Source organism: Hesperophylax consimilis, chromosome 13 (assembly GCF_061612785.1).
Source record: "Hesperophylax consimilis isolate HC1 chromosome 13, BYU_Hcon_1.0, whole genome shotgun sequence".
Taxonomy (NCBI): Eukaryota; Metazoa; Arthropoda; class Insecta; order Trichoptera; family Limnephilidae; genus Hesperophylax; species Hesperophylax consimilis.
The window spans coordinates 14,756,771-14,776,099 of record NC_142848.1 but is presented as its reverse complement, the minus strand read 5'-3'; the positions used below and the strand labels follow the sequence as shown (position 1 = coordinate 14,776,099).

Sequence of the window (19,329 nt, the reverse complement as noted above, 5' to 3'; positions counted from 1 at the left end):
ACTATTAAAGTATCTGCGGGCCCTGTACAGTACGCCCAGCTTCTGAGAGGCCAACTTTACTCTGGCTTCGATGGAGCCCCCGTACCTGAGCTGGTCACTTATAGTTACACCAAGCATATCAATGGAAGGCCTGTTCGGAAGATTGCTTCCGTTGAAGGAGACTAGATTATCATTTGGATCCCTTTTAGACGTAATCAGACAGGATTGGGTCTTTGAAACATTAAATTCGACGAGATTATTTTTACCCCAGGAGGAAATACTCTCGAGATAACCGTCCATTCTCTGCTTCAAAGCCCTCCGAGCCGTTGGAGTTTGTGTGCCCTTTGGGGGCTTGTCAAACAAAAAGCTATCATGAACTGTACTGTCATCCGCGTAACAATGAATCGGTGCACATGTCAAAAGGTCATTGATGTGCAACAAAAACAAAGTCGGAGACTTTATGTATGAATGTCCGAATAAACCGTCTGTATGTATGAATGTGAATGAGTCAAGGAGTGTGTGCAAAGACCGAGTTGTTTGGCGGTCCGTCCTCTCTGCCTACTCCTGCGAAACGGCGTGATCCTTAGTTAGTTAGCAATAAAAATATGAAACAACTTGCCCTAATTTACTATAACCTACTTATTCCTGACTGCGTTGTTCAAACCGGACTAGGTATATTTTGGATTTAGTAACTTGGTTTTGTTTTGGTGCTGTCATTTCAACTCGTGAGCACTGGTGGGTGAGAAATAGTTTCACATCAAAGAATTGTTTATCCTCTACATTATTTCCTAAAAATGGAGCTAATGAATGATGCTGATGAATATTTTGATAGCTATGAAGATTTAGAGGTTGGTAGATTTGTTAATAAAAGTTTACCATTTTTAAGGTTATGTTGTTTACTTATTATTGATATCACGGTTTTTCGGTAAATTAATATTTATTCATGCTTTTCGAAACAAATAAACGCATGGTGATTTAAATGTAGTAAGCACACAAATATTTATGGTTTACTCATCTTTAAAAGTATATATATAAATATATATATCAATTTGTTTTACAATTTTGTGGAGAGTACGCATATTACGGATTTTACGTTGTCGTTTGTGGTGTTTTGTGTTGTAGTGTTGTGCATTTTGACATTTAGTGAAACACTACTTTTTGTCATATTCTACTGTTTTGAACCGGTACAGTCTTCTGAAATATTGAATGAAAACATGGATTTCAGTAGATTTGATGCACTAGGAAGATACGAGAGGTATCTTAGATACATGCAGTTAATGGACAGCATGGATACGATGGAAGGTATCTGCGATACTACCATGGGGGAAATGAATGAATCCCGCATAACAAACTCGAACCCATATAAACGTCCGGCTATTCGTGATAACATATGGAGCAATTCCAATGAATCCAAGGTCTCCGATGAAGAACTAAGCGAAGAAAATTTTGATTCCGATGAAGATAGCTCCTTAACAAGTGACAGTACAACGCTTGAACCACCGAAAAAGAAGATTAATCTAGAAAACCCATATAGAGGTTTGAAGGATTCTGGGAATCCACTGGAAGCAATGGAGGACACGGAGTTCTTCAATAGCTACAAATTCAGCAAAAAGACCATTTATGATGTAATGGAATTAATAAAACAAGGCTTGATAACGCATACTAATCGTGGAACTCCAATTCCTCCGTTGATTGAACTATTAATTACATTGAAGTATCTGACAACAGGCAAGTAATGTTTTTACTGAATTAAATAATCTTCGCAGTTGTAAAAATAACACTAATAATTAAATTGAATTATTGAAAACAATATTAACAGTTCTCAAATGAAAAATGTGAAATAGTTGGTAGCTCTCAGTCGAAGTATACAGTTAAAAATGACGTAAGTTGATATGGTCGAACTCAGTGGTCAGAGGACTTCCCCGGCAAGGAAGAGGTCCTGGGTTAAATTCCTAGATGCGACTGAATCTTTTTTCGGTCTTTTCTGTTTCACATTTTTCCTTTGGCTGTCGTTAATATTGTATTCAATGATTAAATATTACAATTTGAAGTTTTACTCAAGTTATTTAAAAATAAATAATAATTTATCGTTTTAATTAAAGGATCGATACAGAAAAATGCAATGGACGGTGTTAGCCAGTCTACGATATCACGCATCAACAATCGAGTGACAAAACTAATTGTAACCCTACAAAGCCAATTCATTAGGTTCCCTACCAAGACTGAGCGGGATACTAATAAGGTGAAGTTCTATGAAAGAGGGAAGTTCCCAGAAGTGGTTGGCTGTGTAGGATCCACACACGTTGGAGTAAGAGTTAAAGGAATTAAGGATTATAACGCTGGCTTCGTTAATGAAAATGGATACCATTCTGTTAGAGTTCAGGTAGGTTACTACACTCGCTTAAAGTTTTATTAAATTTGATCGGTATATTAAAAATGCTCAAATCAAAAGACCACTACTTTTTGTGTCTTTGTACAGTCAACTCCTAGTTTTCTAACAGTGACTGTTTGTCATCAATATTTATCTTATTTCAGCTTATCGTTGGACCTGACTCTGAAATTATTGACATCGTTTCAAGATATCCTGGCTCAACACACGAAAACCAAATATTCAGTGTTTGCGACGTCAACCAGAAATTTATCTCGGGAGAAATAAACGGTGTGATTCTTGGCAGCAACATCTTTAACCCGACGTCGGTTATCATGACCTGTGTCAAGTATCCTCAACACACCGGGGAGTACTACTACAACGAAGCTCTCACAAAGACTTACACCGCCGGCCATTGCATTATGGAGTGGAAGAAGAGATTCAGATGTCTTCAGACATTCCTTGCTTGCAAATCCCACACACAACAAAACATCATCACTTGCTGTGCAATCTTGCATAATATCGCCAAGTTAAATAATGATCCTCTGCCCCTTGAAGACCAACATTCCATAGTGACAGAAGTGAAGGGAAAGAAAGACTGTCCGAAGAAGAGAATTGAAGTTGCCGTTGTTGAAAATATCGCTTGTACGACAAGAGAAGAGTTTATTAGAAAACATTTTGCTAATTATTACAGTCTGCCTTCTATTCCACCCCATTCTACAATCTCATACTTGTCTCTCTGACCATCATATTGATAATTGGACACATAATAAACTCGTATTATACTTTCTAAGCTTTTTTTTAAACTAATAATACTCCAGTGACTTTTATGCATTCCGTAGATATCTATATAAATAAAAATATAAATGTCCGTTTGTTCAAAATCTTGAATCTCCGAAAGTTTTTCATTGATTGCTTTGAAATTTTGACACAACGTTGAATTCGAATATGTATGTGTTTTTACATACCTATAATATGTTATATATATGTTATGCATTCTGCAAAAATTAAAATTGGTGGGTTGTCAATTATTTAGCAGGGGCTACTTGTTATATTTCTGGTGGCTGGAGAACCTCAGAGAGAAAGCATTCCCCAGGCTATTTTAGCATCACTATCTACGTCACCATTGAATAACAAATCGATCTTGTGATCTAAAATAGTATATGGGTATTAAAAATAATGTAGGTAAATTAATCAGTTTTTTTTTACGAATATTTATCAAAGAAAGTATTTAAAATTTAAAAATAATATACATAAAAAAAAAAAAATTACAAATATATAACAACGGTTTATTTGAAATTATGTAGTAAGGAATAATATAGTTACATATTTTTCTATAACATCTAGAATAAAATCACGTCCGCTTGAAGAAGCTATATACCACAGAGGAATCTTTCCGCCATGTGCCATACTGTCCGACTCCGATGTCTGAATTCACACTGAGCGGATTTTGGCATGGGATTGTTGGGATTGCACGCACAAGACAAGGCCGGCAAGCCATTGGCTCAGGGCTGTATGAATAGGGATAAAGGAAGGTGTTTGCCAATTCATAAATTTGTAGCATTTCTTCTTTTATACCTAGTCCACCAGAATAGGATGTCAAAGCTAATCATTTTGTGTAATTTGATATTAAAATAAACAGTAAAATTATATATATATATATATATTTATTTTTTTTTAAAAGAAAGACAAACATTCCCGGGTTACGAATAACCTGACAATATTTGAAAATCTCCTACTACCACCACAGTAAGCTGAAAATGTTGTGATGGAGGCTTAGCCAGCTGAGGAATTGAACACACTACGCCTGGGTGGGACCCAAACGCGATGTCAACTCGGCCACCGACCGGTCAAATATAAATATACTCCATATATATTTTACCTTTTATCTATTTTATGTGTATAAAGAAGAGTGGATGTTTTGTTTTATACAAACCAACAGTTTTATTCAGATATTGATGAAATTTTACACATTTGATCTTCAAAACAAGAGGAAGGTCAGTGACAACATGATATTTCAAAAAACCGCCTCTATCCCCTTTTCCCTTCTTGATGAAATTTTGCACATACGATGAGAAGAGGAAAATTTTCTACATCTGATTTTGAAAAACTCTGCGTAATGGGTAACTCCGAGAACTTTTAGTTTATCTTGTAAAATGGTGCCACAAAAAAATGCACTCTTTAGAAGATATTATTTTAAAACTCCATTGTATTAATTATAGTTTATTGCTTTTCTTAGGTCCATCAACTCATGCTTCAAGATGAGCCGAGAATGCTGGCCTACAAGACCGCCATTATGGAAAATAAATCATATATTCAAGGAAAGACAGTGATGGACGTAGGAGCGGGATCAGGGATTCTATCACTGTTCTGTGCAATGGCTGGAGCCAAGAAGGTTTATGCCGTGGAAGCAAGCAACCTGGCAGATTTATGCAAAGATCTAGTTAAAGAAAACAAATTTGAAAATATTATAGAGGTAAATAAATACAAGGATTTTTAGCCTCACAACCGATGATGTTACAATACAATATATAGTTTTGTTATTGTCTCACAAAACACACTTATGTTTCCAGTAAATTGTTAATTCAAACGTTCATGTATGACAAAATATACAAGAAAAATGTATAGTGGAAAAACATACAGAAGAAAAACATAACACAACGTTAATCTTTGTTAGGTTGCAACATTTTATCTATATTCTTCCTTCCCGTGTCCATAATCCATATCTTAATACTTCTTTTAAAGTCGGATATATTTTTAATGGTTTTTATTGCAAGAGGGACGATATTAAATAGTTTTATATATAAAATATTTCAAATTTCATTGCCGAAAAGTCGTTTTAGTTGTAGGTTGGTGAAATGTATGTTGTAATGAGAATCTTGTGAATCGACTCGAGTTTGTGTGTGCAAAGTTATCCTGGTTTTTGAATGCATAAATTAAAATATCTTTTGAACATAATTGTTTCAGAGAATTAAAAATATAGTCTGTAGGGGTTCTGATGGGGAGTATAATTTTCAAAATTGCCTTTTGCTGTGAGGACTGGTTTTAGAACGGAATCGCATGAAATTCCCCATCCAATAAGACCATATTGTAGATGAGATTGGCCTAAGGCGTAATAAATTTTAATTAGTAGTTCTTTATCTAAAATGTTTTGAAAAAATAGATAAGTTTTTTTAAAATTTTTTGCTTATATTTTCAACTTGGGAGTTCCAATTTAGGTTTTGATCAATAATTATTCCTAGGTACTTTATCATTTGTAAATCATTCAATTTTGGACAGTTGCAAGGATCTTCTTGATTCACGTTTAAACATTTTTTAAGAATTGAGGTAATCTGTCTGTTTATTATGGATTTTAAATGTAATATATTTAGTATTTGTGTCATTTAAGGTTAGCGAATGTGAATCAAGCCATTGTTTTACCCTATTCATCCCTACTTCAGCTTTTGCGAATACAGTCTCCCACGACTTTCCATGGAAGAGAAGCACTGTGTCATCTTTGAAACTAATGACTGAGCCGTTACAGTTAGACAGGTAGATTACATAGATCGTCAATATATGTCAGGAATAAAATCGGGCCTAAGATTGCCTTGCCTTGTGGAACACCGTATTGGATTTGTATTGGTTGACTTGTTACATTTTGAATCCTGACTAATTGTGATTTCTCTGACATATAACTTTTAAAGACATTCAGTTCACGTCCTAAGATTCCAATCTTTTTGAGCTTTTTATCTTTTCCAATCTTTTTCAGAAGATATGTGTAGTCAATTGTATCGAAGGCATTAGATAGATATAAAAATATGCCAATACACTTATTACTGTTATAGAAACTATGTTTTATACTATTTTAAACAGACGATGGTGTCGGATGTTCCTATATTTTTTCTAAAGCTGTATTGATTTTCCGAAAGTATGAGGTTTGTTTCGAGATATTGAGTTAGCTGTTTCTCAATAACTTTCTGTACTATTTTTGAAAGATTATTCAATATTGTTATTAGTCTATAGTTATATATATCTGCTTCATTGCCGGTTTTAAAGATTGGTCCCCAAATGGTAAAAATAGGGTTATTTTCGCCCACTTGAAGATTTTATGGAATATGGTATTTTCTAGGTAATTCATAGTAAAGTAGAGGATGTGAAATTACCAAATGACGAGAGAGTGGACATCATAATTTCTGAATGGATGGGATTTTACCTGCTACATGAGGGGATGCTGGACTCTGTTATTTATGCCAGAGATAAGTTCTTAAAACCCGAAGGCAGCATGTTTCCAGAAAGCGCCACAGTTTACGTTGCCCCTTGCAGGTTTTACTATTTTATTAATTTCTTATTTAGTTAAATTGGATCCAACTTGTTATTTTAAAAGATCTGTACCATAGACATTCAAATTGATAGACCAGCCAATCAGGGAAAGGGAAACAAACCAAGTTGAGAGGAGCGCGGGAAGCAGCGTGACCATCATTCTTTCTAGCATTTTTCAATAAATTAATCTTTTTACAATGGTGCGTAAAAACTTAAATACAGATCATAAATCCGGAAAAACAAAATTTCAGGCTTGTTTACAAATAACGTGTTATAATTTACCCACCTCACTCATTTTTACCGTTGCTATGCCAGGTGGTTTGTTTAAAAACGAACATTCAAATCCTGCGCAGAAAAGTTGCACAATGGACTCTGCTGAAAACATTTGCCTTACTTTAGCAAACTTTACTTTTCTGCGCAGGGTTTGGTTATTTTAATGTGAGTTCTTCGGCGGTCAATGTACGACTGATGTCGTAGTTTATTCAAAGCATTCTCGAACCCTCCTGGTGTGAAGACTAATGGTCATGTGGTTTGCCTCCAGCTCGTTGAAATGATACCCAGGTTTCATGTTAGGGCAAGTCTATCATTTGGATGTCTATTATCTGTACAAAAAAATATGGTAAAAAGGGTTTGAATCTATGATATCAAGATTTTGTTCACTATAATAAAGCAAGCAGATTGTCAATAGATGCCCATTGTCATTTTGATTTATGAAGAGCGATAGTAGTAACTACCTTTTTTGACCATCTGGAACCATTTTTTCGAAATTCAATTTACTTCTAATTTCAAACTCTGAGCGAAGAACAGCTTAATACCAAAGCATTCTTCTGTATTATTATAATTGAAATGATTAAAAAATAATATTTGTTGAGCTTAATACAATCCCTTTATTTAACACAACTATTGAAATACCATTCGATGGTGGAAATAGTCATATATCAGCAGAAATTAAACCAGATTCTACTTTGTATGAGAAAATTGAACTATATAGGCGCCCCTGAGGTGATATCTCACAAAAGCGGCTCTATACAAATCATCCAATAAATAAATAAATAATCAGTTGAAAAATTTATTTAATTACTAGCCAAACCCGAGAAAAATTACGGAACATTGTAGGATTTGTGAAGCTGAAAGTATTTAAAAAATATTTGCATCGGATTCAGTGTGTTATCAAAAATAGTTATTGTCAATTTTCTTTATAAGATAATTACATTTTTTTATTGACAAATAATTAGAGTGAAGACCAGAATTACCTTTCAAATGAACACCGTTAGTAACTTAAAAAATCTTTAGTGATTCAGATTTAGATCTGTCAAGCACAAAAATTACTTTATCGCCTGCCTGTGTCTGCTTGCTTGTTTACGATTTATACTTAACAATTTCAATTTTGAAAATTAAAAGTTCATTGAACTTGAATAATTTTACACATTATGCAGGACTACATTTTCAAATCACGCACGCACCCATGCACCGACAACTGAAATTAGTAGGTACGTTTAATACGGTGACCGGATAACTAATCAAAATGACAATTCAACACACCTATAAAAAGTGTTATAAAGTTATGAAAAGCGATGAAACAAAAACTAAGTTAAATAGGTCACATGTGTAACTATTTAACCTAGTTTTTGTTTCATCACTTTTAATTACTTTATATCACTTTTGAAAGGTGTATTGAATTGTCATTTTGAAGAGTTATTATGGAACCGTTTAATACCTGTGATTGATGGAACAAAATGTCATCATTGAGTCATTTTTGCACTTTAAGCAAGAAATTTAAAGTTATCTCTGGGTGACAATGTACATGTCACAATGTCATTTTATTCTATTTTATTTTCAATTTATTCTGTTTTCTTTTCTTTGTTTTTCTGTTCTATCTTTTTGTTTATGATTATATATTTTTTTGTATCTCTATATGGAATGTGTGGGACTGCACTAACCTCCCCACATACCGGAATAAACACTTTTATTATTATTTCACCTTTATATCGTCGAATTAATTCGTAGAATGCGTAACCACCAAATGTAAAATTTTACAGGAGGCACAAAAAACCTCGTAGTGAAAAAAAATTAAAGACGGCTCATTCTTTTTATTTATGTTTCGAACATATAATATATTTCGAAATTTATTTTCAATCATTAAACTTTTGTAAGTTAAGGCTTTCTATTTCAAATCGGAGTTAGGAAGTTTACATAAAAACCGAGAATGGAGATACGTATTTTACAAAAGATACATACTTTTCTGCGAACAGTTTTATGAACAACCTAGCGGAAAATTTGGGAGATAGGAATTTTACATTCACAAAATAAAACACAACAATATATGTATATTTCGAGGCAGTCTATTTAGATGCATTTTAATGATGCGGAAGGTTATCGTAAAAGGAGTGGTAATCTTTTTCTAATGTCTGTTTTAAGTCTTGTAAATGCTGGTACTTTTCCTTCCTTAACCTGTCCGGTGGTATGACCGTACAGGTACGGTGAGAAAAAAAATCCTCGTAAGGAGTATGACCGTACCCGTACGGTTGCGCCTAAAATTAATTAACTATTGAATTTCTTCCGGAAAACCGATAGTTACTGCTATCTAGGGACAATTTGTCATAACTTGCAAAAGTTTTTATCGATTTAGGTACATTACCAACGGAGTTATTCACAATTAAAATATTCCGTGACGTCACCGTCTGGCAGTTGGTGGTAAACAACATTTTTATTGCGAGCGACGTCTTTTGTGAAGTGAAATTTGTGGTTTTTGTTTGTTTTTACACTGAATAACCTAATCATCTTGCATTAAAAATTACCTCACGTGTTTGAATGTGAATATTTATTACATATATTGTACCGACAGTGTTTGTTTTCAGTTTGAATACAGTTTTTGACAGTTTGAACAAAATTCAATAGTGAATCTTAGTGTTATGAACTATTTGAAATATTATTCGTTATACTGTATACACACTATGAGCGGGAATGGTATTTTTCCTCGCGGCCGACTGGTGCTTATCGGCGGGACGGGAAAAAATATCCTTTACGCCGGCTCCACTTCAAAGGCGAGGAAGGTAAAGTTACCCCATTATTTCCCGTGACTATTTAATCTAAACGCTTGAAGACATTACAAACTACACACACATGTAACAAAAAAAAGATAAGCCGTTGTTTCTTTTATGTACACACATACTTTTGCGCAGCTCAATGAGAGATTGCGCGTAATAATTAGGCAATTTTATCGTGTTAAATTTCAAAGATTGTTTGTTAGTTGAACTGGGAATATGAGTACCTATTATATTTTTATGGCGTCTTATAAATTCATTGGACCTTTACTTTTATGAGATAATCCCGAGGATGTTATGACAATAATCATTTCCTGAATGAGAGATAACACAAAAATTGTTTAGCAATTGGATGTATTCCCGGTACTCGTTACTTGTGAAGATAGAGTGGCGCTAATATACACGTGCTTTAGTTATGATATATAGAGTTACAAAACAGACGTGTTTTTAGTGGAATTTATTTAATTGATATTTTCTTTTACCCTTCAAAAATTTCTTCAGATACTAACGAAAGGGATGAGGATATATTTTTGTGCTAATCGCAAAAAACATCCGCTATAGGCTAGAGTCTATTATTTGAAACGCCCGACTACAAAGTGTTATTATCATTGACATTTTATTATTTTAGGTTATTCATAATTTGGACAGTGTTTTACTGTGATTTGACTTTGTGATTCGTATTGATAACTAGTTCAATTTATATATTTTACTTTTATAAAAAAATGGTTAACCCTTTGAATGAACAAGACATTGCTGACATTTTAATAGAAAGTAAAGATGAAGATGTTTACGAGGATCTTTATGATTTGCCAATACATTCAGATAGCTCATCCGACGAATCTGATGGGGATGAAACTTTCCCTAGTTGTTCAACATCCAAAAAGAGAAAAGTTGATCATCGTAAATGGGATCAGGGTAAGTTTACGCCCATTATTCATGAATTCGATTCAACTAACTCAGGTTTAAGAGCAAATATTCCCGTTAGAAACTGAACTCAACGACAATGCCATGTGTGTAGACATACAGCAGTTCGAGCTCAAAAAAGAAGTGACACGAAATATATGTGCACCGACTGCAATCTTGCATTTTGCGTATATCCATGTTTCGAAGACTACCATACGAAAAAGCAGTATTAGTTAGTGAAGACAATTTTATTCCTAAGATAGTGTACATAATAATTAGAATAGTGTTATTTTTATCGTAATTATTGACTGCATATACATTGTATACCTATGTTTAATTTTTATAATGAAAATACAATAGTATAAGTGTAAATAATAATACGTATATGTTAGTGTGTATAAAAAGTCGTTCTTCCCCCCTTGGCTTCATTAAAATTGTGGTAAGTGAATCTGATTTTTATTAAGTAAAAACAAAAATCTGCTCCGATTTCGATGGTTGGCGATTTCTGCAAAATTGTTTTTATTTTTTCCTTCTAAATAGCTTAGTATTTGTTTTTTCGTGCTAGTTTCTAAGGATTTTATTTTTATTTTTTTATACTCTACGAGGTGGCATTTATTTTTTTCTATATTTTGATTGTTGAAAAAACTCCCTCCAGCGGGACCGTTTTCTTTCCAGAAACTCACCACCGGACAGGTTAAGGGATTAAATCTGACTCAAGTGAAATCTTCAAACTCTGGAGATCATTACAGATTCGGCGACAGTTTTGTGCTGGGTGAGATCTACACTGACCGGGAGTAGTTGTGTCAGAGATGCTCGTTAAGTGACGCTTGGGGTTGATGAAGGAGATTGTAGAAGAATTTGATCTGACATTGTCGATCACCCTTGTTGTCCTGTAGAAATAAAACTGATGTACTTACTAGGGTTTGCAAGACCCGGGCAAAGAGTAGCCATGACAGGAAACGTTGTGAAAGAGACTCCTCAGAGTGTGAAGATAGGTGGGAGAGACTTGAAAGTGGAACTGGTGAGCAAACATGTGCTTTAAGCGTAAAAACTCTTCATGCTCAGCATCACTTTGGAGTAAAGTGAACGCTTCATCTTGCCCGCCTGGTCGATGCGCGCGTTCCTGCGTACAATGCAGGACAATTGACCCTCCGCCATCATCCCATGAAGCGGATAATCTTAATGTTGTGACAACTTGGAGTCGCTTGGCAGTTGATGTTACTCATTTTGGTAGGAAATGTTTACTCATATTTATCGATTGCGGTCCAAGTAGATTTGCCGTGTGGCGGGAAATCGAGTCAGATAATGCAGCTTCGATTATCAGACATTTGGAAGAAGTGTTTCGGGAAAGAGGCCCGCCCAAAGTAGTTCTCATGGACAATGGTACTGCATTTTTGCATTTCTAATGACAACATGGCGTGAAAAAGAAAATGTCATTGATGTAATTTATTTTTTACTACAATAAATTATGAATGTGCTTTGTTGTAAATTTAATTTAATTTTTTCAGTGTACCATCCCTCTACGAATTCTGGGAAGATGTGCATGGTATAAAAATGAACAAAATGGCTACCACACTGAGGAAAACCAAAAGTGGTAAGCCCGAGGTGGCAAAGGTGGAGGAAGAACATCTGTTAGCTGAAAAGGTTGCATTTTGCTGGATAGACCTGAAGGAAGACAGCTTATTTGAACTTGACTGCTACTCACTGAAGCACGTAATAGGTAAATTTAGTTTGAATAGCATCTAACATACTAATTTCAGTTGCCGGTGCATATGTGCGTGACGTGAAATATTTCTAAGTATTAAATAACACGACAAAGCAGGCACCAAATTATTTTATTTTTAATAATAATTTTGTATTTGAAATGTGTATTTCTTTTGTTTACATTTTTGACAGACTTGACAATCTTTGATAAATCTAAATAATATTTTTTTAAAGTTTACTTAGGTGTGGCAATCGAATGGTAAATTTCTGAGAGTCTCTAGTTATTTTTTTGATAGTCAATGATAATTGATAAATATATTTAACGTAATTAAAGGATTTGCACAAAAACAGCGTTATTTCAATATAAGGGCTCAATAATTGTTCTTGTTAGGAAGCAGGCATATGTCTAGGTGACATTGCTAAACACCCAATGACAACTCTGATAAACTTCATTAAAGGGACTGGGCAATTATGAAAGGAATAAGGTGAAGTATGAAAGGTACATTAGCCATTTCCTTTTTTTAGGAGCTTCAAAGGCTGGCAGATACCAAGGCATGTGCATTTGGTTTGAGTGCCAGTTCCCCGCCTTCAATGAAGATGAAAACCCTGTCATACTCTCAACGAGTCCCTCCAATCCTCTCACCCACTGGAAGCAGACTGTCATCGTCCTGCCGGAAGAAAAACTGCTGGAAGAAGGAGAACCTGTAGCGTGGGAGCTGAGCATGAAAAGATCAGCAGAAAATAACAGAAGGTAATATAATTAAATATTGTATTTGAAATAGGAGTCTGCAACTAGAAGAGGCAAGAAAATTATAGAAGCGAGAAGCAGGAAGCAAAAGGTGGGAAGAAATGTAAACCAACACTCAATCAATTACTTTATTCCTGTTCATCCTAAATTCAAATATTGGCTTAGGTTATCATGTATTTACCAGTTGGTTAAAATGCAAACTCCTTCCCATCCACAGAGCATGTGTTCCAAGTCCTAACAAAACAATGCCCCTCGGTGTACTGGTCGCAACGGGACAGGAATGCTCCTGGCTGGGGTGGTACTTTCTATTGTATTGTAATTAGGAATGGGAGTGTGCATAATGACGTAAAACTTCAAATAAGGATAAACTTCAAGCCACAAATACATTATAAACTTTTCTTCTTGGTTTGACATATGAAAGGTACATGGTTAGAAAGAACTCATCGACAAATCAATAAAATTATTGATTACGTGTCAACATTACCAATTTTTTTATAAATTATCTTAATTATACCACGCATATACAGCTTGGTTAACCAATATGCAGAAGTAGCAGAAATTTGGGCTGTTAATAGCACCAAAAGAACTAAGAGTTCAGCATAAAAAATAATTTTAATATTATTTGAAATTGTTTCCTTTCAGTGTGTTTTAGAAAAATATATGCAGCTTTTAATCCCAGACTTCCATGCTTTTCACTCTTTATTTTGATCTCCTGCGAAATATTCAATATATCGATGGATACATTCTAATTGTGAACCCTTCATACGATAGGATTGTACCACCCCAGCCAGGAGCACTCCTGTTCCGGTGCGACAGATACACCAGGGGGCACTGATTTGTTAGGACTTGTAACACATGCTGTATATTATCTCCATATATAGTTAGTAATAACATAGATCATTGTAGAAATGTATTATATATTTGTACAGCACCCTTGAGGTGATTTTGCACAAAAACGGCGCTATGCAAATCATCCAAATACTATTATTATTATGCTCTGAGTATTGGAAGGAGGTTGTAGTTTAATCGACCAGTATACAGGCAACCTCATAAGCCAATATTGAAATAAAAGAATTGATTTAATGTTATTTATTTTTCTTTATATCTTGCCTCTTCTTGGTTCTTCCTGTTCCTTCTTGGCTCTTCTTAGATCGCCTTCGTTCATTATGGCTCTTTTTGCATCTTCTCGCACCTCTTGGTTGGTTGGTTCGCTGGTTCTTCTCGTCTCTTCTTGTTTCTTTTGGGCTCTTATTGGTTCTTATTGTCTCTTCTGGTCTCTTCATGGCTCTGCTTGGCTATTCTTGACTCATCTTGATTCGCCTTCTTGGGTCTTCTTGGCACGCCCTGTATCCTCTTTAGCATATTCTCGCCTCTTGACTCTTCTCAGATCTTAGTAATCCTCACGCAAAGGGAACGACCGCCGCACCACTCACACTAGAGGTGGGTCCTGTGAGTACTTTCCGATATTGGGTACAGTGAGTACAGGTACAAAAAAATACCTGGTAAAAATAACCGATACAAAATATTTTCAAGTATTTTATACCTACTTTGAGTATCTGGGGACTGGGGTCGGAGAGTGACGGAGACCTGAGGCGTGCTGAGGTACAAAATATTCTTAAGTATTTTATACCTACCATGAGTATTTGGGGACTGGGGAAGGCGAGTCACGGGTACCTTAGGCGTGCTGAGCACTGAGAAGGGAAGTTGAGGGGAAGTGAGGGGAGGAACAAGAAGAATAACATTACTTAGAGGTGTTCAAAATAAATAATGTTTGCACATTTTTTTACATTTTTTATATGTTTTTTTTTTTGTACTTTCGTAGCGTATTGTAAGGCAGGTTTATAAAAAATAATATACTGTATAAAAATGTATAAATTTATTTTTTACTGTACAAAAATTATTTTACAGTCCATTGAAGACTTTGACTATCCTATTAGTCCTGTTTTTGGACAGTTAAATTCGCGATCTTGGTTCATATTACAAAATATTATGTAAGAAAAAAGAAACAATATTTAAATAAAATAAATATATGAGTTTAGCTATGTTCACTAATTCACTATACTGTGATGGGCAATTTGTGAAATTTTTTTATTTAAAAATAAATTGTTATAGAATAATACTTTACAAAAATGAAATCCCACTCTCATCCTAAAATCACAACATTATAACGTTCAAAACTCAAATACAAAATATGACGATATCAGAAATAGAAAACACACTGACACCAAAGAACAGACTGAAAGTGAAACCAAATAACTATACTAAAAAACACCACATAAAATATTTATAATTCTTTCAATAACATCATATAATTAAATTTTAATATGAAAATGAAATCCACAGCACGGGTGATCTAGTGAGTGTCATTTTGTACCATTAACGCCTTTCGGCTTTTACATAATATAACTTATACTAGTAGTATAAGACATAAACTATAACATGAAATTATAATTACAGAAGTAGCAAAGAGCTTTTATGAGCATGTAAGTCAGCAAAGAATAGAAAATAGAAGTTAAAAACATGTGTAAATATCAAAGCAAATAATGAGATCCTGTAATTAAAACAATATTGCGATGATTAAAAAATATATTTGTATAATTTATGTAACTTAACATAAAAATGAGGTACACAGTAAATGCTAAACATATAATGAGTAAAATATAATTCAATTTGAGAAGAAAAAATAACAAGAAAAAGACTTACTTTCCAATTAACCAATTATGAACATGTAAAATACCAAAGATAAAATATCTGTAAATAACAAAGCAGTATCAAAGCAATATGATCTACTTGAACTAAAAAGGAATTTTTCAGCTGAATTGAGTACACATCATACATTATATTAGATTTTTAAGCATACATTATATTGGAAACTCTGAAAATAAATAATATTCAAAACAATTATTTTATTACGTAACCACCAAAATAATACGCATTTAACTTTTTAAATTTTGATTAAAAAATAATAATTGTTGTAATTTTCTGTGGCCAAGACGTGTTCTTCGCCTATCGTTTAAAATGTAGCCAGCCACGGAAAAAAGTCTTTCGCACGGAACTGACATTGCGAGCCATTTTTGTGAAAACTAATTGATTTAATTTGGCTAGATTTGGGTATGTATTTTTATTTTCATTCCACCAAATTAAAGGATCATCCCGGAAATGCACTTTATCTTCGAGATAACGTTGAACCTCAATAATCGCCCGAGAGTGTGATGTGCCCTTTGGGCGAATGTTGCCCACCGTCTTTATATAATCACTCCAAATTGATGATGTCGGTAGAGATGTCAGAGTTTCTTCTTCGATCAGTAAAGATAGCGACGAAGCCGTAACAGGTGATTCATTGTGTATTAGGTTTGCTACTAATCCAATAATGTGCTGCTTAATGATCTCCTCGATTGCTGGATCTTCAAAATAAAGTTTGTAGCGTGGGTCGAGGAACATACAGGTTGTAAATGTTTTGCTGCTATATAAGTTTGGCAGCCTTTTAAGTAATTCGCCGTGTATATCCTGTCGAACATTTTCAACACATGGGAAGTTATGTTTCAACCCCAGACACACTATTGTTTTTTTTAACCCTCTAGTAATAGGTATCACCATGCCGGCTGTGAAATATTTTTGAGCGCTGATCTCTTTGGTGACCTCTTCGCACGGTTCTAAAATTTCACACAGATTTTGGCAAATTTCCCAATCCATGTGTGATAATATCTCAACATTCGTGTTTAAATTTGCCAGTGTACTTATTATTTCTTCCTTGAGTTCCATAAAGCTTTTTAACGTGTAATAGGTGGAATTCGACCTAGTTATAACTTCCTGGAGGGGTCTTTTGGGTGTTTTTCCTGACTGCTCTTGGAATCTTTTTAACTTCTCCCAGGCAAGGTTACTTTTTTTGAAAAGTGTAACAATTGTTTTTATTTTTGTTGTTAATCTACAGACCTCGTCCGTTCTGTCTAGGGCCGTTCTTACGCCTAAGTTAAGTGTGTGTGCATAACAAGGAAAATGTCTCCATAGTAGAATTCTTTCGATGGCGTTTTTATATTAGAACCGCTGTCTGAGACGGCAATTAAAATTTTATCAGAAATGTTCCATTCTTCGGTCACCTTTCGAAGTTCTTCCGCTAGTTTAATTCCCGTATGTGACCTGGTTATTAGTGCACAGTTCTGTAAAACCGATTTTAATTGATAGTTTTCGTTGATGTAGTGAGCGGTTACAGCCATGCATGAATCGTTTACTGAAGATGTCCACATATCCGTGGTAATGCAGACACTTCTTGCTTCTTCCCGGACTCGTTCTTTGGTTTCAAGCTTTATTTTTTCGTATAATGAAGGCGGTAAGCTATTCGCAAAAAAAATTCTGGTGGGTATAGTATAATTGAGAAATGCAAAGTTTAGCAACTTCCTGAATCTGAAGTCCTCAACTATACGGAAACGTTGAAAATCATGGATAAACATTTTGCATGATGTGATCATCAATCTTCTGTTTATCTTTTATGGAGGCCTTCTTTGGTAAATATGACGTAATAACCACATTCCGAAGTCTTGGCATAGGTAGAATCGAGGTACCACTGTTGGTTACAATTGTCTCTAAACTTGTTCCTGGTAAATTTTCATTTTCAGGAACTGGGCACAAGGCACTTGTCAAAACACTATATGATGGTCCTGGAATACTCACACTATTTACAGTTATCACTTGCACTGAGGGATGCTTCCTATTTAAATGTTTTTTTAAATTGTTCATTGCAGTCTTGTAAGATAACTTAGATTTGCAAATATTGCAGAAGCAATTGCAACATAGAAGCGAAAAAACCCCCTAAATCTGAAGATGCCCCGAGCCGAGGCACAGACCGGCGAAGTGGTTGCAGGGTCTAGGTGCGTGAGGTCAGCGCTGGCCAGGAACGATGGCCGGGGCCAGGGCGCTGATGTGATCCCAAGAAGTCCATAGTAATTGTAAACCGTGCAGAGCCGGGTGACTAGGTCCTGTGGCAGTATGGTGAAGAAAGAGCGGGACACAACGCGCGGGGAACCGGAGGTCGGTGTCGGCCGCTTCAGTACGCGGCAGGCAGCGCTCGCTAGTTGGTCACTCGTAAAACTGCTAATTAAAGACTGACTAAGTACTTCTGGGAGCGCCTCATTATATAGCCGCCCGGGTGCATCGAGAACTTTCAGAACTGTAGGTAGGAACACCGGAAACTCGCGTTGCGAGTAGAGTGTTCCCGCTACAATGCATTTTGTATGGGCGATCGTTCTAGAAAACTCTCGTAGCATCGCTACACACCTTTCTAATAGGAACGAGCGAAAAGGCATCTGTATTTCACAGTACCGAAGGCAAAAATATTTCTTTGTCCCTTTTCCTCATATAACTTTCTAGCAGACGAGAGTGAGAAGTCAGTAATATTTTAAAGTACGAAGTACTTCAAGACCTGTGATACAAATACAAAACCAAGTATTTTGGAGATTTGTCACAAGTACAAAGTACGGCATGAATATACCCGGTACTTTTACTGGGTACGATAAATGCGCCTCTCCTCTAACTCGCACCCCTCCTCACACTCATTCACACATCGTCTAATGCACATTTCGTGGTTCTGGCAGCTCTTGGACTTAAATACCCGATGCAAGCGATCATGTCATGCCTCTCTCGGGCGTCCCAAGACACTGCCTCCATTAATTTCCGGGTCATGTACTCTCCTGGCCTCTCCTTAAATCCTCGCCCATTCGCTCCTCATACACAAACCACCCCAGACAAAGTGATTTACCCAAAGGACCGAAACACAAGTCATGTTCGAACGAACCGTGCCAAAACGGACATGAACCATTTGAATAGTGATCCACCGGTTGTGTACCCCTGCCTTAGATCCCTAAATATTTCTTACATATACAAATCGTCTGAAAACAAAAAATAAATGTTAAACAGCTATAAGTATAGCTTATCTGTTTCCTTGGTTAAGTTGAAGAGGTCGCATAAATTTCCAAACAATGACACTTGAGAGGCCGATTATACAATTTATGTTGGGTACCTTATTGTTAATTATTATTTCAGATATGATCTGCAATTGACACTGTGTGACCCTGCAACTGAGACGCACCCCACCCCCTGCTTCTGTTACATGACCAAGTGCATTGTGATAAGGACATTCCTGGAACAACATCCCGATGGAAAAGAACACTTTGAGAATGTTGAAGAAAAGGAAAACAAAATACAAATTGATTAAAAACTGTTGTCATTAAAACTAAATAAATATATATTTTTATTTAAGCATTTTTTCATTAAAATCTTAGGTTTATAAT

At 35.3% G+C, this 19,329-nt stretch overlaps 1 protein-coding gene across 1 annotated transcript; it reads left to right on the top strand.

Moving 5' to 3' along the window:
• Nucleotides 1-668: 668 nt before the first annotated feature.
• Nucleotides 669-19,297, top strand: Art8 (Arginine methyltransferase 8). Its single transcript, XM_089638804.1, has 6 exons — nt 669-827; nt 4,587-4,823; nt 6,456-6,649; nt 12,102-12,313; nt 12,823-13,048; nt 19,082-19,297. Exons 1-6 carry the CDS (start codon nt 774-776, stop codon nt 19,251-19,253), a joined length of 1,095 nt encoding a protein of 364 aa, XP_089494930.1. The 5' UTR covers nt 669-773; the 3' UTR covers nt 19,254-19,297.
• The last annotated feature ends 32 nt before the right edge of the window (nt 19,298-19,329 follow it).